The sequence below is a fragment of the Larus michahellis genome, chromosome 16, assembly GCF_964199755.1.
Source record: "Larus michahellis chromosome 16, bLarMic1.1, whole genome shotgun sequence".
Lineage (NCBI taxonomy): Eukaryota > Metazoa > Chordata > Aves > Charadriiformes > Laridae > Larus > Larus michahellis.
In genome coordinates, this window is record NC_133911.1 from 3,182,533 (window position 1) to 3,206,648 (window position 24,116).

At 49.8% G+C, this 24,116-nt stretch overlaps 1 protein-coding gene across 2 annotated transcripts; it reads right to left on the minus strand.

Moving 5' to 3' along the window:
- Positions 1-495: 495 nt before the first annotated feature.
- Positions 496-12,429, minus strand: LOC141732050 (ATP-dependent RNA helicase DDX19B). Of its 2 annotated transcripts, XM_074560345.1 has the most exons (12): positions 12,272-12,429; positions 11,174-11,222; positions 10,686-10,739; positions 9,655-9,790; positions 7,484-7,576; positions 6,708-6,810; positions 5,793-5,907; positions 5,444-5,621; positions 4,764-5,001; positions 3,568-3,730; positions 2,581-2,772; positions 496-2,157 (listed from the first exon to the last, which is right to left on the minus strand). In XM_074560345.1, exons 1-12 carry the CDS (start codon positions 12,326-12,328, stop codon positions 2,096-2,098), a joined length of 1,440 nt encoding a protein of 479 aa, XP_074416446.1. In that variant the 5' UTR covers positions 12,329-12,429; the 3' UTR covers positions 496-2,095. The 2 variants fall into 2 exon arrangements, with proteins under 2 accessions (XP_074416446.1, XP_074416447.1); XM_074560346.1 differs by lacking the exons at positions 10,686-10,739; positions 11,174-11,222; positions 12,272-12,429 and adding an exon at positions 10,356-10,594.
- Positions 12,430-24,116: the final 11,687 nt, after the last annotated feature.

Consider the following 24,116-nt stretch of genomic DNA (forward strand, 5'->3'; position numbering starts at 1 on the left):
AAGCACTAGGGGGGCATTTATCTGACCTAATTTACTGTCTTGTATCATTTAAAAAGCTTCCTTGTGGGAAGCTTTGAAGAATTTTGGCATTAAATCAGGCGAAGTTCAGTCTGTCACAGGACGCTTTGGGGTCATAAATAGAAAACTCATGAAGACTTCTGGCTGGGAACATCCTTACCTAAGGCTTTTAAACAACACCAAAGTATTCAAGCAGAAATTAGCAGAGGCATCATTCAGTATGTGTTCTTTATTCCAATTAAAAGTACATTAGAAACAGCACACAGGACCAGCAGCAGCTTTCATGACAATTCAACCCAATACTCTGCTGTCACGAGGTCATTCAGCTGTACTATTAAAGTAGGTGATTGAAACAAGTCTTCCACTCGACACGCAAGCACTCACTCACCTGCCACTTTAAATAGGTTTCCAACAGAATAAAAATAGATACACCCCAGAATACAAAAAGTTTAATTTTAAGTTTGTTTTTTTTTTTTTCACTAAAGCCTTTATACAAATTGATAAAAGGGTGCACAATTTCCTAAAATTTTAGGTACATTTTAAATGAGCCTTTTTTTACTTGGTAAAAGGATCCATGTTCCTGTCTTTGAACAGAATATGATGGCCAAAATTGCAAAGAAAATTCCTAGTTAAATTTACAATTTATACATTTGTTTTGAAGTGATTCCTGCACCGAGTAGCAAGCCGATGGCTGCTCACGCATGTCCCATTTTCCCCAAAAAAGAGCTGTGCACCCTAAGTTCTAGTTCAGGAGCCTCCTTCTCCTGGAAACTGGGCTGGAGGAACAACCCACAGGCTTTCAGTTGTGCGCACGAGAATGGTCCCAACCGAACTAAAAGCCCGAGCCCAGAGCTTGGGAATCGTTCCTTCTCCAGCAAGGATCACCCTGGGGCGAGGGACCAGTGACCTCTTTTGCACTACGAGCACAATGGAAGTGGAGCGCTTCCTGTCTGCAATTTGGCTGAGCAATTTAACTCAAAATTCTGGTACTGAAACATACTGTAACAAGTAAATTTGGTGTTCTACAGTTATTTTTTTTTTTTTTTGGTCAATACAAGCTTATCACGACTTTTATTTTTCTTTTATTCCCGTTTCTATTACTCATCGGTGAAGCCCAGCAATTCTGTACATTATTTGCGCGGAGCTTCACAGCAGCATCTTAGAACTGGCATCACCTGCCTAAAGGTGACCAACCCCCACTCCAACAGTCATTAGCATTTTATGGAGGTGAATTTAATCAGAAAATTAATTAGTACAGTTCCCTTCACACTGCCCCTCCCTCCCCACCCCACCCACCTACATCTTGGCGAGGTTAAAACGCTTCAGATGAACTTCTAGAGTACGGATTTAAGCACTGTCACCACCGCACCGCTTTACGTAGAGTGGCCGTTCTAACAAATCAAGGACAAATGAAAAGAAAATCCTGCCCAGCAAAAGCAACACAGCAACTGTGTTTGCGCGTATGAGCTACTGGAGACATCCTCAGGACAATTTATGTAAGGAAAAGCAGGGCAAATCCATAAGGAAGCCAGAAATGAGTCTTAAAGAGCTCAGGGGAGCGCCGAAGAGAATGACATCCTATTTTGTACAAGTTGAGTTTTTAGCCAAAAACCAGCTGCCTTGTTTGGGGTTTTTTTGTGTTCTTTTTCTTTCTTTTTTTTTTTTCCCCATTACTTAATGTCCATTGTATATTCAGCGGTTGAATTTTAACTCATTAGGTTAATGCTGAACTTCATTCCAATTAAAGGCAATAAAGCTTTTTTTTTTTTTAAATTTGCTTTAGATAATTACATATTGCCCATTTTTTGGCAAGTGTATTTCTTAGAATTCAAAAGATCTTCCCATTTAAGGCTAAACTAAGAAATGTTAAAAGCTTCTGTAAACATTTCCTCTTCCTCCCCATAGTTGCACAATTTGAAGTCCAACTGCAATTTTTAAAATGAGGTAATTTTTGTGTACTCATATCTTAAAGAGTCCTTTTCGGGACTAGCTGAGAGGCGTGCCAATCTGAACGCTGATCCAATTGTAGTGGGAGAGCTTCCACAGCAGGGTACACACCAGTTCCAGCAGCTGTACTTCAGTTAGTTATCTTCTCAATTTCATCCAAGTCGTCAGTATCCAATTTGTTTATCTTTTTGTCTGGGAAAGATGAGAAATAAGTCAGATTTCGTAACACAGAGCAGAGGAGGGAAAGCTGCTTTCTTTAGCTGGTCTTGAGGAGTTCAGGTTTATCCATGAAATGCTCATTCGCGTTTTAAAACTACAATATAAAACTATTTTTCTTTTATCAAAGGCCCATCAGGGTCCTCGAGTGTTACCCACCTCTGGAACATCCATTTTACGGACTATCCAGGCAGCCAGCAAACAGACAACTTGACTTATTTCTGCTCCTAGCACACGTAGCAGTTGACAATCTTAAGTGACATTACACAAAACGCAGCTGATGTGCTCTTCTGCAGTCAGTTTAAGGTTCAATAAATATCTGCTCACTATACAGCTAGGCAAAATTCTGCAGAAATAACATCTAATTTTAGAGAAAGAAGAAAGTCTGAGGGTACGTACTGAAATGTTCCTGGATTCTGTTGAGAATATTCATGCTGTGTTTGCTGTCCACCATGTTAATAGCCAGTCCTCGCTTGCCAAAGCGACCTGTGCGTCCGATCCGGTGCAGATAAGTCTCGTTATCTGGATTTCCATCTTTATCCACGGGAAGGTCAAAATTGATGACAACAGAGACTTGCTCTACATCGATCCCTGATAAAAAGAAAGCATCAGATTACACCACTACAGTTAGACCGATTTATATCCGGAACAGCCTCCTCTGGCCTGACCTGTGTGCGCTTTGGTCACCGCATCCAGGTTACCCAACAGCAGAACTTCCGACAGCTGTGGGAGAGCTGCCATGCGGCTGCCTCCACATTAAGCGAGGAGTTAAAAGCCAGTCTCAAACTCTGAAATGGATCTTTTCCACAGTATCCTTATGGGGCACTTTGAAATACAAACTATCTAGCTGTTACACCAGAGAATCCCAGTGAAACCGCTAGAGGGAAAGCAGTCGGAGACGCTTTAACCAGCACTTACATATTTTGGAAACTCTTTCCTCCTCTCCAAAGCTGTAAAGGCCTCTTGTTTTTTTCTCCCCAAGTACTGTGTTGTCTTAACTGTTCTAGGATGTCAAATTGCAACACAAATTCCTCCTGGAGTTCAGTGCTTTTCAGATTTCTGTATTTCAGAACATGTTTATTTTAAACACTGAGGGTCAGCAGCACGAGCCAGGCTTGCTGCCAGAAGCATAAAATTGTCCCAGGGTGGACTTTTCCACCCCAAGCTGCAGGAAGGCTGCAAGCAATCCTGCGTTTGCCCGCAGGCATCTTTATATGCACAGACATGCTTACCAGCCCAAAAGCGCAGGAATTACTTTAAAGGACCCTAATTTCTCCAGACTAGAACACTTGAGGATATGAATTGTTTCTGTAAGCTGGCCAAACATATCTTATCTTAGGGCCTGCTGCTTCTGCCCCTCCCTGGCCCAGTTCTGCCATGCCCTACCTCTGGCACAGACGTTTGTGGTCACCAGCACCTTTTCTTTGCCCTCTCGGAAACGCTCGATCACCGCGGCTCTCTGTTCCACCATCATTTCCCCACTGAGCAATGCCACCTGATGGCCCTCCTTTGAGAGCTCTGCCGCCAGCCAGCCAGCCGTCTTCCGAGTCTGAAACACAAAGTGAGGCCTGTCTTTGGGAGGAAGTTTTAATGCTGTAAATTGGGAATAAACCTCTCTGGGATCGACTGGAAGCTCCATGGCTGCTCAGTTTTTATATCTCAAAAGGAAACAGCTCCTAATGACACACTGTGCTCTCAGCTTGCCTATCAGAAATAGGCAAGCGTGCATCTGCCACCACAGGAACCCTTCTTTAAGAAAAGTACGCCTTTTCTTTGTGCTCTGCTCCTCAGCTTTCACTCTATGAGGGATTACATATGTCCGCTAAAAGCTCACGAGCAGTGTCAAGTAAACAAAACTATCAGCTTGGAAAATGTCAGGGTTTGAGCTGAATGTAGCTGTGAAGTCCAATAGAGGCTCTACGCAGTTTTGAATTAAACAGTTTCCAATTACGTTGGTTTTTCAAGCGCCGATTATGTCTGATATTATTACATCTCGAAACAACGTAAAAGCAGACTGTGCAGCAGACTCCAAATACAGGTTTTATCTTGTCTGAGCTAGCTTTACGTGGCTGTTTTGGTGCTGTCAGCACTGGGTTTTTTCCCCATGAGTTATGGTGGCTTCCAGAAAAAAAGAAGTCTCAGTATGATTCACGGGGAGACCTCAGAGGTAAATCACCCATTACCTGAGGGAAATCGAGTCCCAGAAAAAGCTATGCATCAGCTGCAGAACTACAAGACTTCCCCATCCCTCATTCTCTCCTATTTTTATCCATTTTCCAACCTCAGGAATTTGGTTCTTTTCAGTAGTTCTGAGTAATACTTTGTTTTGGAGAACAGTGCATTACTCTGATTGTTGCTTCGGAGGACTTCAAGAATAAAAATGACCTGGATGGACAAACCCAGAGAAACAAACCAGCTCGTGCTATCACGGCTCTCAAGATTTCACTCAAAGAGGGAGCCAGAAAAGCCAAAGAGAAGGGCATTTCCTGTTCCCAGTTTCTTTCTGAAAAGCCTGGCCAGGTTTTTAGCAATAGCAGACACTAACGAGGTTGTTCAGACTAACATTTCCCGAGAGGACTCACATGGCAGAAGATCATGGCCTGGGCAATGGTGATAGCGCCATAGATATTACAGAGAGCCTGGAACTTCTCATCTCTGTTATTGCACAGAACGTAATACTGCTTAATAGTGTCCAGTGTCTCCTCCTCTCGCTTCAGTTTGATAATGTTTGGGTCAGGAACAACTTTTTGAGCAAATTTCCACACAGAATCCTCAAAAGTGGCTGAAAACAGAAGCATCTGGCAGTCCCTGGGGAGCATTCTGTAAGAGAAAGCAAAATGGGCAGGGTTCCCACACAACGCTGTCACCCCCCTGATATCCTGATGGGATTAATGCTACAGGCAAAGCAGAACAATAACCTCAGAACCAGTTATTTCAGTGGCTGGAACGACTAATGCTAATCTTACCAACACCTGATCGCTCCCTCACAGACCAGTGGCATCCAGACTTGCATTCTTAAAAATGAATAAACCCTGCTCCAGGGACAGGCTTTTTATTCTGTAAGAAAATGAAACTGCTTGTCATCCCCTGACATTCTGCCTCTATTAACCATCTGGATTAGAGCTAAATATATCATTTTAATCTTGTTGCTTTATCGGTGAAGACACCAGTCAAGAATCTAGGCCTGCTGTCCCTACCTTAGAAAATAGCTATAATTGAAAGAAACAAAAATCACCTCAGGCAATGTACGCCGAGTCCTTACCTCTGAATGCGGATGCTCTGATCCTGATGGCCCTGGGTTGCTATCATCACATCAGCCTCATCCAAGACGAACACTTTGATTTTCTTGGGATCTATGAATTTCAGTTTGGAACACCAGTCCAGCACAGTGCCGGGTGTGCCGATTACAATCTGCTCGGAGATCTTCTGACCTCTCTCCACTGCCGAGACAGAAAGAAAGGCTTTCATAAGACAGCTGTGCAGTGAAATGCTCTGCCCCTCTCTGAACTAGCCTGTTTCACCACACGATTGCTCTATTGTTCGTTTACTGTCTTGCACCCAACAATCATTTTCTCATTTACAGTCTGTTGGCAGTGTTTCACCTTACTCACATTTATTGCCTCGGACAGCATAGGCAAGTTTCAGCTCTGGATAAAACTTTCCCATCTGCTCAATCACTTTTCCCGTTTGAAGTGCCAGCTCATATGTTGGGGAAAGGCACAAACACTGGAGGGAGAGAAAGATAATGCATTTGAGATGACCAACATCCTGGGCAACAGTATCACATTTGCTTTTTAAAATTGTTATTATTGAAGTTTTCCTGAAGACGAATGGGCAAACAGCTGAGCAGTTTCTGAAAGCCCATCGGTTCTACATTCCGAAACTAGAGGAACGAGTTGATATGACACAGTCACCTGGCTACCAGCTCTCTGCATTCAGTTCTGCTCCTCAGGCTTGGGAGTGCAGATATTCTGCTATAGGGGACACATATGGACAGTAGTGACAAGGAACCTAACACCTACAGTTAGACTAAGAGATAAGAACAGCATTTTTTTAAGGAAAGAATTCTAGCTTTGATAACACTGCTCAACTGTCTCATAAGGAAAAAGCCCCTTCCCAGGCGTTCCCTGCTCTTTTGTAACAGGTATCTTCTTTTCTATCCCAAATTCCACTTATTTAACCCCCTTCAGTCTGCAATATTTCTCCAATTTAATTTCTCCCAGAATGATATCCTCCCGATTTAACTGCTTACAAAGCAAGGGCATCCTGAGTGATGTAAGGGAGGGACTGAAAGGATCAAGTTGTAAGCAAAATCCACATCTTTTGCATTAAAGGCATTTTGATAGATCCCCCAGTCACCAGCCCCTGCTAAGCAGTTTACAGAAACAGCATCACAGAGATGGGTTCATCAAGCCGTGAATTTACTATCAAATTTACTATTACTGTGAATTTACCATGTCTTCACTAGGTGGCACTGCATCACCACCACGAAACCCCCCAAAACAGTCACATCCCAGAAACTTTACCTGTGGATACTTGTTCCCGGGTTCAACACGACTGAGCATGGCCAGGACAAAGGCAGCTGTCTTGCCAGTACCAGACTGAGATTGTGCGATCAAGTTCTGTGGGCTGCAGAACATAGAGCAGACATGAACTCAACCAGATGAGCTACCCAGAGAACGTACTCATGGGGTTGAATGATAAAGAAAACTCGAGTGGCATTTTAATACCTTTTAGATTTGTCACTGCTCTGGACTTAGTGCCTAGCTTGACCAGCTACGCTCCACAGGGCAGCTTCTGCCCCATACCACCTCTCTCTTTCAGCACCTCTTGATCATGGAGATTTGGAAGGAAAACTGCGATTATCTGTCAGTACTTTTCCATTTTGCACATCTCCCCCTAGTGTCTTAATACTTCATACATTTCAGCTCAGGGGTGCGAAGAGGAAAACCAGCCATGCAGGCAATGCAGCATCTCAGCTACTTCCACCCACCCAGGACTTCTGGAGCTATGTTCCACAGCAGCCTCATTATTTCTCCCCTACACTGACTAGGAAAAATCAGGTTGACCTCAGCCGAACACTGTGGCACTGCCTGTTCACTACCAGCCCTAGGAAAGGGACAAATCCAGAGCTGCTGCAACATAGTTCATGAGCAGAGAAACACTGCGGCATGGGAACCCTTTCACCACAGCCCAGACCCCTGCCCCCATCACCATCCTCGCATCCAAAGTTCAGCAATAGGATGCTAAATCATTCAAATCCTTCCTATACTGGAAGGGAGTGGAAAGTACGTGTACATACGGTTCAGCAAGCATCATGGGCAGGGCATTCTCTTGTATCTTAGATGGTCTGTTGAAGCCCATGGCATAGACTCCTTCCAGGAGCTGTGGTTTCCTGAAAACAGAGGAGTTTTTATATCATGACCTATTGAAGAACATTTGGTTTTCATTTGTGTACAAAAAGGTGAGGAATAAACCTTGCAACCGACCTAGAGCTGCCCCTTTCTGTGTACCTGCTATGATTCCACCACCAGTGCCTGGAAGCTCTAACAAGTGACAGCACAAAGTCTGGAAAGGAAGCTTTGTAAAACCCCCTTGATTTAGTAAATCAGCCTGCAGGCCTGCTTTTCACAGCTACACAGAAAATCTTCTGTCACAGCTCTAAGGCTAGTGCTGGGCTTCTTGTTCTAAAGCAGCTTTTCAGACAATCCCGGGAATCCCAGAGCAGAGCACGTTAATCCTGTCCTTTAAGGCAATCCCTTTTCCTCAGCCATGCCTAATCTCAGTGCCAAAATTATCACTCCTTGAAGACTCAAAACCGGGACAAAGCAACCTCAGTATACGAGGCACAGAATGAAGTGCAACATCATGAAATCATTGCAAGGACTTCAGATAGTCGTGATGGATTCTGGAATACGTACTGATGTCTCAACACCAGAGCGATCCTGGCTCAGCGCACAAAACCAGTAAATGACTGATAAACATAGTTTACTGTGATTACACCTAGTGATCCATGGTTATAACCCAGCACTCAAACCAAAGCGTGTCCTCAAATGGTCATCGATTGCTCTTTCTCAAGGGAGCTTTCTCAGCAGACACTTGTGTAGACAAGGAGATCCAAGAACAACCAAAAATTCAGGTTATGGTGCTAGCGAACTCTTAGCTGATGACCTCCAAGTGCTTACTGGAGTGCTGTTAGCAGTGCTCAGAAGTAAGGGCTTTCCTTTCAAAGCAGGTTACAGGTTTCCTGCCCACCATTTCCCGCTGTTAAGAACTTCCTATTCAGCACAACATGCTTTTAAAAAATCGTATATTACTTTCAGACGACGGCTGGAACAAAAGCTCTTTGAAAACATAACCTTGTGCTGCTCAGAAGCAAGGACATACAAAGCCCAACTCTGCAACAGTTGCCAAGGATACACCAAGTCATAACAAAATGAAGACTCAATTAGTCTGGCTGCCCCCATCATTAACTCACTTGGATTGTTTGGCTTTTGAAAGATGTGAATTAGTCTAACATGCACTACAGGACCTCAGCTTTGCTTGTAGACTTTCAAATACTAACATTAACAAAGTGAAATGACATCCTGACATTTCACGGCAAGAAGTCTCATCGGCTCCGATTTCCCTGTGGAGCTTGCAAAAGAGCAACAAACCCGAGATCATCAATATAACCAACCACAATCCCAACAGGACATCCTCTTTAACACATTAAAAAAATATATAAATCTATCATGCCTTAAACACAGCTATCGTCGCTTGAAAGCTCCACTAGTAAAGGTATTCAATAGGAAGGGTCAGAAAATACTAACGCTAGTAGTCTCTCCAGTACATAAATCCAGTATGGCTGGCAGAGAAAAGATAAGCTTTTCCCTTTGTGCTATTCACTGCTGCTGCTGGACCTTCACAAATAACCATCAGAGAACAGGAACAGAAGATGGTTGTGTTCATTACTCCTGCCAATAAAACAAGTCTCCTGTTTTCCAAAACACCACCATGCTGCTGGAACACCTGCTCCGAGCCTCCCTGTATCTGCTGGAGAACTGGTGGGGAAATAACCAGGCGTCCGACACAGAAAAGGTCCCACTTCTCAATTCACATAACCCTGGTGACAGTGGCCGTGTGGCCGTGGAAGGACAGCCCTCCTTCCTCTCTTCACCTCACCCAGCTCATCACACACAAGCTCCACAGTGCATTTGAGGACCAAAACCCATACATTAAAATTGAGAATAGCATTGCTAGAGCTGATTACAGAAAGAAACGTTAGCTCTACACCAACGGGGACTTAAAATGAGCTTGTTACAGATGGAAACCTTAACACGGCACCAAGATAAAATAATTCTCCTTGCATTTAAATAATACAACAAATGATATGCTAATTTATTAACAACAAATTTGCAGTAACTTGAAACAGAAACCCACGCACTTTTAAGTGATATCTCCTACACAGCCAGGAAATCTAACGGGACTTACAGTCGCAGCTCCTCAAAAGACTTCACGGAGTAGAGAGGCGATGTGGGATCCCTCTGCAGCACCTCCACTTGATTTGTTGTGTCAACCAAGTTACTTCGAATTAGCTTGTTCAACAAGGACTGGGCTGCTCTGTCCTCTGTTGAAAAAGGAGGGAGAATAAAATAAATAAATCACAGCCTTTTTCAGGTGTTGCTCCCCCTGAAACGTTGCATTACTGAGCCAGTTAAAAAGGACAAAATGAATCCAAATACTGAAATTCTCTATCACAGAGCAATGTCATAAAAGAGCCCAAACTTCCTGAATCCATCCCAGAGATTCACATTTAATATCCAGGAAGACAAACCAAAGGGAGCACTGTTTTAAAGAGGACTTTAACAGATACAGACCTCTGTTTATTTAACATATTATAGCTTAGCATCCGACTGGAAGGCGGGACAGGGTTAAAAGCCTCTTAAAGCCTCACCAGTATCTCACATGTGGGCACACACCTTTTAGGTGGTTTTCCTTTTCGTTTTAAGGGAAGTTTGAGGACAAACAGTACTTTGAAAGATTCCAGGGCTGAAACGCAGCAAGGGCTGAGGATAAGTGAGATCAAAATGGAAGGTTAAACTGCTGCACTTTGGGGGTTTTGCTAATAAATCTGTTTTCTAAAGCAAATTTCTCTTAAGCCACCTTCTGAAGGATTTAGAGCCGTTACCCACCTCTTAAGAGCCATTTCATAAACGCAACATGTTGGTTGCTACAGCAATTCCAGCTCCAGGTTATCCAACTGCTCCTGTATCCAGTCCTGCCTTTGAGGATACTGCTATCCCCTTATTCCTCTCCACTCTAATCCAGGAGTCTCCCAAGTTATTACAGGACCCAATGGCTTTAAAAGTATTATGGAGGAAGGACATGTCTTACAATTAAGTCCTTGGGGCAGGATACAAGATCATCCATCCTGAGACATAAGGCAGACTTACTTTAAGTATATATGAAATTAATTTCTTTTCAACATTCCTTGCCAAAGTGTTTTTCAAGAAGGCACTTACCCTTCTCCTCATCCTCCGTCTTCTCTACGTTGTCGTCTGCCTTGACAACAGCACCTGAATTAAAACAGATGGTTTTGGGGCAGATGCGAGGTCAGGCAGCCCACACCCGCTGAGTTTTAGGGTTTGAGTGTTGTGAGAAAAGCTACAAAACAGCCCATTTTCTTGACGAGAGCCCTGCTCTATCAGTGCGCAGAAGAAACCCAAGTTATAGCTTGCTCCGTATGGCCAAATTGAAGTTTATCAACCATAGCAACAGATTTTGCCCGCACAGCTCCTTCAATCCAGCAAAACATGATTTTAAGAAGTTAGCCTCGCAGAACAAGCGCGTGAGCCAGATATTTAGTCTATGCTGCTGTTTAATCTTAGCTTTATGTTTCCTTTTTCTGGAATTTCTTGACTAATCGGGAACTTACTTTGGCAGCAACACTCCAAACCCAACAGAAAAACATCAGGCCCTTCCTATGGCCATTTGAGCAGCTGTAACTCACCATTGGCATCTGGTTTGGTTTTTTCCTCCTTCAGGTGTAAACTGCTCAACTACAAGTGAGGAAAAACATAAAAATCAGAGTCAGCCGAAGGCTATCGTACCCACATTTTACTACTGGCCAGGAAAAATTAACCTTTCATCAGTGCTTCCGGATTTACCGCCTGCTAAAATTATTGTATAGTGAAAACCCACGCTTGAGGGCAAACGAGATGAAGTTAGCGAAAGATTAACTTGATTTTCCAAGAGTTTTAAGACAAATAGCACTTTTTCTAAGCTGTAATGATGACATGGAGAAAGGGTTTGTTTTCTGTCCCTGCCTCTCCGCTCCCCAATAGCTCTGCTGGTGACAAATGGGAGAAAATTTACATTCCAGGATGGAAAACTCCAAGTCAAGGGCTGTCCCGGCTGTCACACGGTGCCCCAGGACGGGTCCCTCTCCCGTGGGCTTGTTTTACCCCCCCAAAAAGGTGACAGGGAAAGTCTGTTTTACCACCAAAAAGGTGACAGGGAGAGGAGCCCTGAGGGTCTTTCCACACATCCAGGGGATGAGTTACTGCTCCCCACGCTAAAGGGCAGCACTTAAGCAGCTCAGAAAAATAAAAAACCACAACATGTCAAAGGTATTTAGATCTAGTCACCAAAAAAAAAAAGAGAAAAACGGATTCTTTTGGTCCCTGGGTGAAGACTGCAGGTATCTCAAAAGCGGTGCTCCTGACAAGGGCTGTGTCTGGATGTAGGGTGAAGGGGAAGGCCAGGGGCCTCCCTGCACTTTCGATACTCAAAAAACGAAAGGAAAAAGAAATTAAAAAAAAAAAAAAAAGGAAAGAAAAGGGGTTTGGGTTATTTTTGCTGCTGAAGGAAATGCCCGAGCCCAGGCCCAGGCCGAGGCGGTGCTGCCGGCAGGGCCCCGCCGCCAAAGGGAAGGCCAACGGCCTCCCTACCCCTTGGAAAAGAAAACGAGGAGAAAAGGGTTTTCCGGCGCTCGCTGTTTTCTGTGAGGAGGCGGCGGCAGCTCAGCCCCGGGACCCTGCGCCTCAGGGCCGGGCCGCTGCCGGGGAACCTCCCTCCGGCCACCACCACCCCCCCGGTCCCCGCTCACCGACTCGGCCGCCGCCTCCTGCTCGTCCACGGCCAGGGCCCAGGAGTCGGTGGCCATGTCCGGGCCGGTGGGCGCTGGCGCCGGGCTGGCCCTGAGCAGCCGCAATGGCGCCGGCGGCGGGAAAGGCGCATGCGCCGCCCGCAGTCACCGCCGTGTGTCCCCCCCCGGCCCCCGGCTACGGACCGGCCGCAACCGCGGCGGCGGCGGCGGCGTTCCGGGAGCGCCGCGTTCCGCCCCCCCCCTTCCCTCTCCCGGCGGGGGTGATAATAAAGGGGGGACGGGAAGGGCTAGCGGGGGGTCGGTGTCACACAGCGGGGTGGGCCGAGGGGTGCTCGGAGTCGGACCTGGTCTTGGTGTGGGGCTGGGTGTTAGGGCCTTGCTGTGCTGCGTGGTGTGGGGCTGGGGCCCCCGTATGGTGTGGGGCTGGGGATCGGGGTCTTGCCGTGCTGTGTGGTGTGGGGCCTGGTTCCTTGCATCGTGTGAGGTTGGGGCCTGGTCCCCTGTATGGTGTGGGTCTGGGGGTCGGGGCCTTGCTATGCTATGTGGTGTGGGGCCTGGACCCCTGTATGGTATGGGGTGGGAGTCTAGGCCCCTTGTATGGTGGGGCTGGGGGTCAGTGCCTGCTGTGGGGCCTGGCCTCTTGTATGGTGTGGGGTGGGAATCTAGGCCTCTTGTATGTTGTGGGGCTGGGGGTCAGTGCCTGCCTTGGTGCCTGCTGTGGGGTCTGGCCCCCTGTATGGGCTGGGGGTCAGGGCCCTGTATGGTATGAGGCTGAGGCCTGGCCCCCTGTGTGGTGTGGGGCATGGGGTCGGGGCCTGCCTCACTGCGTGGTGTGGTGCCTGGACCCTGTATGGTGTGGGGCTGGAGACTGGGGCCTTGCCATGCTGTGTGGTGTGGGGCCTAGCCCTTGTATGTTGTGGGGCTGGGACCTGGACCCTGTGTGGTGTGGAGCTGGGGGTCAGGCCTGGCCTTGGTGTGGGGCTTAGCCCCTGTATGGTGTGGGGCTGGGGGCCAGGGCCTGTCTCGCTGCCTGGTATGGGTCCAGGCCCCCTGCATGGTGTGGGGCTGGGGGTCAGGACCTGCTTTGCTGTCTGGTGTGGGTCCAGGCCCCTTGTATGGTGTGGGGCTGGGGTCCAGGGCCTGCCTCTCTGCCTGCTGTGGGGTCCGGTCCCCTCTGTGGTGTGAGAGGGGGTTTCACGTGTAATGGAGTCCTTTGGGAGCTGAGAGGAAGTCACACGGTGGCTGTGACATTTGCGGGGGAACCACAGCTCTTTCTGGCTCTGAAATAGAGATGTAGGTGAAAAACAAGGTTGTAGAATGAGTCACGGAGGTGTAGAAGTGGCAGGAACATGGAAAACTCATTTATGTCCTGTCTCTCACTATAGGGCAGGAGCTGGCGATATCAAACCTGTTCTTTAAAGCTCCTGGAATAAAGGCAAGAAAAAGGGAAAGTAGAAAGGAAAGAAGTGTGGGAAGAGCCTGGGGGATTTCCTTGCTGGGCTGCCATTCCCTGTGCAGTGTTTGTGCTTCCTTCAACCTTGCGTGGAAGGAGTGGCCCTCAAGGAGGGTCTTAATTTGTATTTTTATTATAGGTGGCTAATATATGCACTAGTAAAATGGCCAAACCCGTAGGCATCAGCCAGAAGTTCCCAAGACGATGGTTACTTCCTTGTCTTGATATTCACCCTCCCTTTTAGTGAAGACACAGAGCCACTTTGTTCCCACAGCCTGAAACTTTCCCTCTGAGCTGATATTTTTTTCTGTGCAGGAGAAATCTTTTCCACACCTCATGGAATTTTGCTGATACTGGTGCATTAGCCCAGGTGGGACTGGGCCCTTAGCTATTCCTTTTCAAACACCTGATATATTTTTTTTTTCTTCCAACTAAAACCTGTAATTATCAAGTGTTGTTGTTAGATGCTTTTCCCCTGTCCACTTAAATCAGAGGCGAGAGCCCCGTGTCCCCTCTGCGTGTCGAGTTTCTCCTGCAGCCGCACACATGAACTTTGGGGTCTGGCAGTTTTATTTGTAGAGGTGACATCATGGCTTTTTTCCATGGCAACTCATCGCAGCGCCCAGGAGGATGCTGGACACAGGAGCTGAACGCGAGGAGATTTTCAATGGGAACGGAGCAGGCAGCCGAAAGCAAGTCTGAGACATTAATTAATTAATTAGGATAAAAATAAAAAGCAGCATGGGAAGTCCCAGAGGCCACTGGGCACTTAAGCTGCAGAAAGAAAGGGATACTCATCCATCCATCCCAGTGTAATGTTTTCTTGCAGAGACACACACCTCTGGTAAAGAGCTGGACTTGGAATTAGCCCCATTTTAGAGGTGGGAAAATTGAGGCATGGGAAAGGAGAACTGCCTGTGGTTAGGCAACGTTAGCTGGAGGCAGATCTTCCCAAGCCCTCCTTTCTAATCCTCTGCCTTAGCTGCAATAATTTATTGGGATTTTCAAGTCTCTGGGGACTGTTGGCGAGGCGCGATCGTGGGTGTTTGTGTTGTGTCTTCTGTATGAGAAGAAAGACTTTTCTCCATCAGCCTCTGGGGCAGGAGTGGGTTCCTGGCATGTGTCCTCAGCCACCCGTACAGCGTCCTTGATTTTGCTAGGGACTCTGCTGTCAAATTGTTAAATACAAAATAAATATTCAGATTAATTTAACATTAAATAAATGCTTAATTCCCTTCATCACTGGACTTCGGCTGTGCTGGAACTGGAGATCTCGGGAGGGCAGATGTTGCACTGTGGAATTTCATTGGAATTCGCTATGGTCCTTACCTACCAGACAGGCTGGAGGCTCCTTGTCCGTGCACATACTCGCTCAGAGGAGGTGGCAGTCCCTGCTTAGCCCTGTGTTATCTCTTTTTATCATCACCATCTACCAACAGGGTGGTTTATTTTTTTTTCCAGAGCATTCCAGGATGAGGAAAATTGCATTTACATACAGAGCCAGTGCATAGAGATAATGAGAAGTGCTTATTGCTCTCCTTCTAGCAGGAGACTTGGTTTCTATTGTTGGTTTTTTTTTTTTTCTGGTTTTTTGGGGGTTTTTTTTGATTTATTCTTTTTCATCGTGCCCAAACCTCACAGCCCACTGACTCAGGCTGTGTTTGAAGTCTGCAAACAGGAGAGCCTTGCGCTTGCATACTCGTGTAATTCTGAAGCGTGAGTGAGCTGAAGAACGAGTCGGGAAAGCCTGTCCTCTGCTTGGCCACTGGATGCCCTTGAGCTGGTCCCACAACTCACCTGGGCTGGTCCCAGGCATGAAACGGGACTGGAAATACTCCTCTGCAGTGCCTTGGTGTTTAGAGGCGCTGCCGTCCACCGGCTGTTATCTGACCCTGGCTGGGTAAGCCGCAATCTAAGAGACGGGACTTCTGCTGAGCTCAGAGTCTATTTTTAGCTTGTCCTCCCCCAAATTTTGTCTCATTTACACGCCGATGCAGCCCGTCTGAGTTCTCTGTGGGAGAAGGTGGCCCTTATCGATGGTGGGGTTTCCTAGGCATGGAGAGGATGAGGAGGAACGAACGCCGGTCGAAGGTCCCTGTGAGCTGCTTTGGGACGTGGCAGCACTTTTGAACGTTGTGTTGTGCCCAGCACTAAATACCAGTTCCCCCAAAACAACTCTGTTTGTCTTCTCCCAAAGTCTCACATCTGCCTCAGCCTCCATGTTGGATGCTGCTCTGTTTTATAAATAAATATGCCGCAGCTACCAGATTTGTTGGTATGAATCCCAGGATTTTTCCTGACATATGTTATTTTCTTCGTAAGAGCCAAAAGCCATAGTAAGCAAACATTTTATCAGGCGCTGGAAACATGGGACGTGGGTTTCTCTGTGGCTGACTTATTTGTCTAGCAAGAACCATAAATTCTCAAGCTTCAGGCCTTAAGTCAGCCTCTGGGAGTTGGGATTAGGGAGAAGACTCTCGACCCGGCATCTGCTTGCAGAGTTTCTTGTCATTTCCCCTAAAGCACGTCCTTCTCGGTGAAGACAAGATGGCTCATTAGGGACGCCATATATCTGGTCACCCCAGTCTTCCTACAATGCTTTGTGACAAGGGGGAGAAAGAAGGTGCTCCGGGTTCATGTGAATGCAGCGGAAAGGGAGATGGGGGGTTGTGGGTGAGTTTAGGGGCTTGGACTGCCAGCGGCAGTGAATTTACTGCCAGGGACAGGTCTGTGGTCGGACTCTCAAACCAGACAGATCTGCGGGTGGATCCATGTCTCTGTGTAGGACAAGGTGAGGGATCTGCGCAGGATCTGTCCTCCTGCAGATCACGGCTGCGCTGGCGAGCTTTCCAGCTTGAGGGAGATGGTGATATTCTCAGTGCTAGTGAGCTGCCTGTCGGCAGCAGTGCCATTATCAACAAATTTTGGTAGCAGCAAGGAGGAACTTTACCCCTCTGCGTGCTCTGACCCAGGCTCAGTGTCCCGCTCTGCTCCGGGACAGCGGTCGAGCCAGTCCTGCTGCCTCAGTTTCCCCTTTTATCTCCAGGTCGTTTTTCCTGCATTTAAGTATGAGCTGCTCAGGGCAGGGACTGTATCCCACACAAGCACATCCTGCTTTTACAGTGTCGCTCCCCTTTTCCTGTGGGAAGGGTCCTCTTCAGCCCCCCGGTGTGCCCCACGGCCGGGGGGCTGCTCAGTGAGGGGCTTTGGGATGTGCCTGGGGAGGAAAGGGTGGATGAGCAGAGACAGGGATGGTGACAACAGCAAGGGGGGGGGAAGAGGGGAGATCTGGCCTAGGGCTGCAGAACACCTGATTTTGGGGCGCTGTAGGAAGCTTTAATTTTTTTTAAAAGACCAAGGGAAGGACAGAAGTGAAAGGTGATGGGAAAAAGGGGTGGTTTTCTCCTCCCAGCAGCTGCTGTGGAAAATCTCACCCCAGGGAGGCAAGTCGTGGTGATCAATAAGACGAGTTTGCATCCCTCTGTCAACTTGACCATCTCAAGGGCATCTCCTCTGCTCTGGGTGGGCTTTGCCCCTTCCCCTGCAGCCCCCCGGAGCAGGAGGGGAGGAGGCGCAGAGAAGGCAGCGGTGTGTGTACAGGGTGATTGTCATGGTTACCTCCCTGACAAAACAAATGGCTCCACTTAATGATGGTCACCCAAACAGCTCCGGAAAGTGTGCGCTCATCAGCTGGCTGCCAGTGGGAAGCTGGGTGTTCGCTCCGGGAAGCGAAAAAAAACCCTCCCCGGCTCCTGGGCAGAGCTTCGCCACAGGGGCACATGTTGCTGCAGGCAGTTAGGTAAGCCCCTTCCCCATCCCACACCCCCATGGACCACCCTGCATCCCTGGCAGCCCCAGCATCCCTGTCCGATGGAGAGGGCCCCGGGGAGGGTCTGGAGGGGACGAATGCCACAGGTTGCTGAGGTGGCTGTTGTGCAGCGCTCCCCCCACCCCAAGCCCTGGCGCTTGCTCTCTCTCCCTTTCTCCCTCCCTTTTTCTCTCTCTCCTTATCTCCGTCTCTCCGTGTCTTTCAGAGACAAAAGCAGTCTGAAGCCGTGCCTGCCGCCTTCGGGATTTCTTCTGCCCTTCCTGCCCCCCCAAGCCCGGCTGAGGGCACTTGCAGGGGCTGGCAGGAGTGGGTGAAGTTGCTCCAACCCCCCATCCCCTTCCTCCTCCTCCTCTTCCTCCTCCTCTCTCTTCTTCCAGGAAAGGTAAGAAAAGCAGTGGCTACTCTCCAGTTGCTCCTGCACCTTTTTAGCAGGCTGGGCTGTGTGTGCTCTGCAGGGGTCTGTGTGTGTGTGTGTGTGTGTGTATGTGTGTGTGTGCGGGCTGTTACTTCCCAAGCAAGGCTGTGCACAATCTCAGCACAAAGCCGCTCTGTGAAGAGATCCCTTGTCATAATATTTCTGCAGGCACAAGCCCACACTTTGCAAGCTGCTGCTTCCCTGCCTTGCCTTTTCCCAGCTGGATGGTGAGCCCCTGAGCATCCCTCCCCTCCCCAAAATCGTACAGACATTTGTAGTGACTGTCTTCATCTCCCTGCAGGCAAAGCAAAGGAGACTGGATGGGGGGGATGATGCTGGGGGTGACGGGCTTTTGCTCTCCTGGGCAGCTAGGTGGGATATCCCAGCTGTGGACACAGTGGTCTGGGGGAAGAGACGACTGACCTTGGCAGGGTGAGGGGGGCACTCTGATTCCCCCTGTCCCTGGTAAGGGTCAAAGCATCAAGGACCCGTCTTGCATTGCCATGCTTGGATGAGGCAGGGCAGGGGTGGATGGAGAAGGGCTGTGCTGCTCCTGGGGGCCCAGCATCCTTGGGTCTGGATGCATCCCACGCATGGGGCTGGCTGCCTCAGGGTGTTAGCCCAGCCAAAGATCTCTGGGCTGGGCCAGAGATTTTAGCCCATTTTAGCCCAAAGGGGCTAAAACCTCCCTCTCTGGCTCAGCCCAGAGATCTTCCGAGCACTGGCGCGGCAGCAAGCCCAGTGAGGCAGGGGTTAACTAAACCCGTATCAAAAATGCTGTCTGCACAGGGACGTGATTGACGGCTCTAGAAACAGGGCTTGGGACATGAATCACAGTCCTTGAGATCCAGCTCTGGGGCAAGACCGATGGCCCAAGAGACCTGCTAGGGGGATGATTGACAGTCCCCAAAATCTGGCTCTGCGGGGGCTGTCAGTCACATCTCAACCTGGCGCTGCATCACCCTGGGAAGGGGGACCCTGCTTGCTGCGTGCCCCTCTCAGCCGGGTGCTGGCTGGAGCAGCATGCTTTCCCCCACCTTCCACAATGTCCATATCCGAGGCCTTGGGGTGCCCCTTGGGGCAGCACTGTCCGGCTCCCAAAGGGATGCGTGCGTCTGGCCGGAAATCTTTGTCACCACTTCGTCAGTGGGGTACCAGGTACCCCGCAGAGGACCTGTCGCAGCTCCGGGGTGAAGCTGCTTTGCTGGTTTTCTCAGGAGCTGGGATATCCCATGCTAGCATTTCAAGGTGAAGGGAGGCTTGAGATGGGCAAACGGCTCCTGGAGCTTTTCATGAGAGGTTCCCACAGGTCTGCCATGGTGGATCCGCGTCTCTTCCAGGAGGTGCTGCTGGTCAACCAGCAAAGCCTCCCCTCCCTACCCTGTGCAAGGGCTCGGAGAGGAGAGTGCTGCGCGCGCTGGTTCAGACAGTTTGCTCCTATTGCTTCCTAGAAATATTTTAGGGGGTTGATCCCCGTCCCCTGGCAAGGTTTGAGTCTCGTGCTTTTGGGGGAGAGCAATTGGAGGGGTCCTGCACGTCTTAGACATGACCTGCAGCTGATGGGGGTCAGGAAGGCAAAGTCAGGGGTCCACCAGCAGTGTGCCCCCAAGCCATACCACCTTTGCCAAGCCAGGGGAAATACCGAAGCCTGGTTCTGCTTGAGAGCCCCAAAAGTTTGAGAAGTGCAGGGCTTCTCCTGCCTTGGTTTTGCGAACGAGGGGGAGTTTGCTCCCCCGTGGTGGTGGCCCAGCAGCTCCCAGGGTTGTGGTGCAAGAGGCACCCCGCCACCAGCCAGGGAGGTCCCTCCAGAGCTGTAAATCTGTACATCCCACCAAGGCACGCCGGCTGTAATCATCCTGACAAGCCACTGGATGTCAGTGTTGATTGATACAGATGAAGCGGAAGGAATATTTTACCCAGCTGCAGAAAAACAGTCCCCCTCTGAGCAGCGTGGATAGGACCCAGGTCTGGCTTGGACCTTGGGGGTGAGATTTCCAAGGGAACCCATGTGGGGCTGGGAAGAGGTCACAGCAGGGCAGTGCAGCGATTCAGGAGCCCAAAAAAGCGTCCATTGCAATGTGTGGCACCAGGGCTGGGCTTCGCGTGGCTGTGTTTGTGTCTTGGGGGACAGAAGGAACCAGGGCTGCCTCTGGACATCTGCCCTTCAGCCATGAGGGCCAGGTGGGGATGTGCTGCAGGCAGCACAGGTTTTATCCCAGCTGCCAAGTCTGGTTTGGGTCTTACTGGCTTGTTGGCTGTGGGTGCCAGGGACCCTGTGGTGGTGTCACTGCTGGGATCCTAACCTGCTTTTGGGAGCTGTGCAGAAGCCAAGCTGCATGCTCATGTCTACAGCATTCAGTTTGCTCTGTTCTATTCACTGCACAGAAATACACCTTAGAAGAGCATTATTCTGCCTCCGTCTTTACTATACATGCTCAAAAGCCAGATTTTTTTGAGGGCACATCAGTGTTTAGAGATGCTATGGGGCACCCAGGCAGCTCTGAGCAGCACTCCAGGCATTGCACCCCTTTTTTGGCCACATAAATGCCCTTTCCAACCCAGTCCTTTAAAATCCAGCCCTGAGCCTCACCCGGTGTGTTGGGGCAGGCGCCTGCAGCCAGGTGGAGCGGCTGGTGCAAGCTGCAGGAGAGCCTGCGCGTCGCAGTGAAGCAGAGCCCTGCGCACTCTGCACGTCACCGGGACCGTCCACAGACGTCGGTGCAGCATCAGTCCCTTCTCCACAAATCATGCACAGAAATTGGCTGGGGGTATTAGCCTGGAGCAGGGCAAGCACGTTACTAGCATCGCTCCCTCCTCCGTGGCCATGAAGAGGGGCAGATTGTTAAGGAAAGAGTGTTTAAAAAGTGAGGGGAAAAAAAGAAAAAGAAAGGAAAAACATATAGGATCCTGTGCCAGGTCTTGAGTGTGGCTGGCCAAGGGATGATTTTTGTCCCCAGCCCTGAGCTGCTCCCTAACTGATGGGATTACGGGTGTGGGGTATTTTCGGTGATGCAGCGAGCTGGCTGAAGGGATTCTCTAATGGTTTCCCCTTCTCCTCCTGGGATGCCAAAGGCAGCGTGAGGCCGTGGGTCAGGAGGCGTCTGGCCAGGTCTGTGGGGTGGCCTCACGCCTGCTGTGCACAGGAGGCAGGTCAGTTTGGTGGCAGTGAGGGGACACGCTGAGCATGGGGTGGATGCAGGGATGCCCTGTGCGGCAGCACATTTTTGGGATGTAGGATCCTGCCAGCTCCCGTCCTGAGGGTCCAGCCCCACCACCTGGATGGGGACCGAGTGCAGGTCCCGGAGCAGGAAAGGCAGGATGGGGAGCAGCTGGGGGGGCTGGCAGTGGGTTGCTGGGGGGCACAGGAGAGACACGCCAGCTCTCCCACTGCTCTCCTCCATGCCAGCCTCCCCGCCATCCCCTTTCCATGCTGCAGTCACTTGATGGCGTTGGTGACACAATCTGTGTGGAGCAGCCGGCTGCCTCCCAGCTCCATCCCAAGAGCCTTGGAGCCGGAAGCAGCCGGGAAGAGCTCTCCAAGCCCTCCCTGTCCTTGTGGGGCAGGTTTTGCAGCTGGCATAGCAGGCAGGGCTGGTGCAGGGCTCTTCTGAGCTGGACTGGAGCTGCAGGAGAGGTGCAAATCTGGTGTGCTTTATACAGGACAATCACAGGCTCTACATTCCACCAAGGGTCTCTTAATGCTTGTGCTGGCCTGGGTGATGCAGAAATCCCCACTGGCGGAGGAGCTCCCATGGGAGGCATGTCCCCAGTCTCCTGGTACAGGAGAGGTGGGGGGCTTGGATCTCAACCGTGGTCTGCTGTAAGTCTCCGTAGCCAAGAGAGCTGCCAGGCTGAAGTCACTCCCCTGGAGCCTGAATTCACCTCTCTGGCAACCCCATAATGAATTGCCGTTGTGCCTAGCTGGTAGAGAACATCTTCCCCTTGTTATTTCTTGCTTGCTTTCTTCCCTGAGGCAAAATAATCCCCCCTCCTTCTTCCCCCGCCTGGCATTTAATCACTTCCCAATATCTTGATGGCCTCTGCCACATCTTGGCAGCAAGACGACCTTCATTATCTCTCCCTGTAGCAGGTGAACTCTTGCCAGCTTCTGACTTTACAAGCCCTGTTAGCATGGCTTGGAGCATCCTGGTGTGTGACAGCTTCCCGTGGGCTCACGGAGGATTCCTGTGCCGGAGCAGCTGAGCTGGACATGCTCCTGCATTTCCTGATCATGTGGGGCTACATCCCCCTGGATGCATCCCCCAACCCCAGTGGGCAGCTCCTGGTGGGAACAGTGGAAGGAGAGGAGGATTAAATCGGGAACGGCCGAGGTTGTTGGCTGGGATTCAGTAGTGTGCCTTGAGATTACTGCCCTCCATCATCTTCTGTTTGATTTACTCGGGTGCCACGGCTGCTCTCCTCCCTCCCGGACAGTCCCACTTACTCTCCCTTGCTCTCTCTTTTCCCTCCCTTAGTGCCATTTTCCTGCCCGAGTGCTTGGCGAGCTCATGGCCTTGATGTCTGCAGTTCGCATCTACCATGGCATTTGCATATAAAGGTGGTTTTAATAACACAGGACTGCTAGGAAATGAGAAACTGATGTATTTCACTGCTGCTGGCTCCTCCTGGGCCTTGTAAATCATTGCATAAAGCATTGCAGAGCCAGCCAGGGAGAACTGCTGCCTAGCAACTTCTCCCGATGCCCCAGGGGAGCTGGATGTGGCCCGAGAGCAACCTGAAAGGTCTCCTTCGAAACCCCTGGGTCTTGGGGGAGATGAGCTGGAACAGAGGAAAACCTGCTCAGGGAAAAAGAGTTTGAAACGTAATTGGCAGAAGTAGCCACTTTGCATCTGAATGTCTCTGCTAAGCAAAGCGGAGGGATGAGTCAGCCTTTGCAGAAGGGATGTGGAGATGAGGGGCAGCAGAGCCATGCCACCACCCCAAAATGCAGCGACAATTTGCTGCCAAGGGCGTGGGAGGGCAGAGACGATGCCTGGCTCTGCCTCTCTGCTCTTCCTTCCCGTATGCTAAAGGAAAACTCTCAGGGTCATAGTCTTATCCTGGAGAAACCTGTCAGTGTGGAGGATAATGAGAAGCAGGAAGGCCATGAAAAGACAGTAACCCGTTTTGCCCAGACTCAAGCAGTAGGTGGGTGCAGGAGCTGGTGAGATGCGTGATCCACCCCTGCAACATCAGCCTCTGGGGCTGCCTGTCCCCAGCCAGGCAGGTTTCATCTGAACCTTCTCCCTTGCGCCGGCGGGGATTTGGGGCAAGTGTTTGCCTTGCATCTTCCCACCAGGGTCTTGTCTGCATCCCCATCTCCACCAGCGGAGCCATCAAGCCCACATTTCATCCTGTCCTGGGTCAGTCACCTTTCTGTCTTCAGGGCTGCAGAAGCCAAAATGAGGTGGTAGAGGCACACAAGTGTTTTGGGCACTCGGGGCTCCTCATTCATTCGCACCTTTGCACCTCTCTCCAGCTCACTGCAGGTGACCCCACCGTCACTGACAGATCCCCAGGAAGATGCCAGGGCTGATTAACCGGACGACCCGCTCCCCACTCCCCCTCACTGCGTCGGAGGTGACATCGTGTGTCAGCGGTTATGCCTTCGGGATGACAGCCTTGCTCACCTACCGCAACCCAGAAGCACAGGCTTTTGAAGGCAAGTTTCAAGGGGTGAAGCTCCCAGTGCAAGAGCTGCTATGGGAGCTTCAGAGCTAGGGATACGACAGTGCTGGGTTTCTCTACATGCCTTAAACCCTTAGATGCTTGCGGGAAGAGTAACCAAGTATATTGTGTCCTCAATTGTACTGTTCACAGTTCAAAGCTAAAATTTTTTAAGTGTGAAAAATCCCAGCATACAGGGAAGTGCAAAGAGGGACCTGCCCCGCTGTGGTCCTGGCTGGTGGGTCCGGGCAAGTGCTTGGTGTTGCTAAAAACCCTTCTGCCTGGCAGGTCTCTTTGTCTACCCCTTGGATGAGTGCACCACTGTCGTTGGGTTCGAGGCGGCCGTGTCCCGGCGTGCCGTGACGGTGCAGATCAAAGACAAAGCCAAGATAGATGACACATATTTCAACGGCTGCAGCCTGTCAGATGGAAGAGCTCGCGACAGAAGTGGTGAGGAGGTCGGGGTGTTTTAGTGAACATG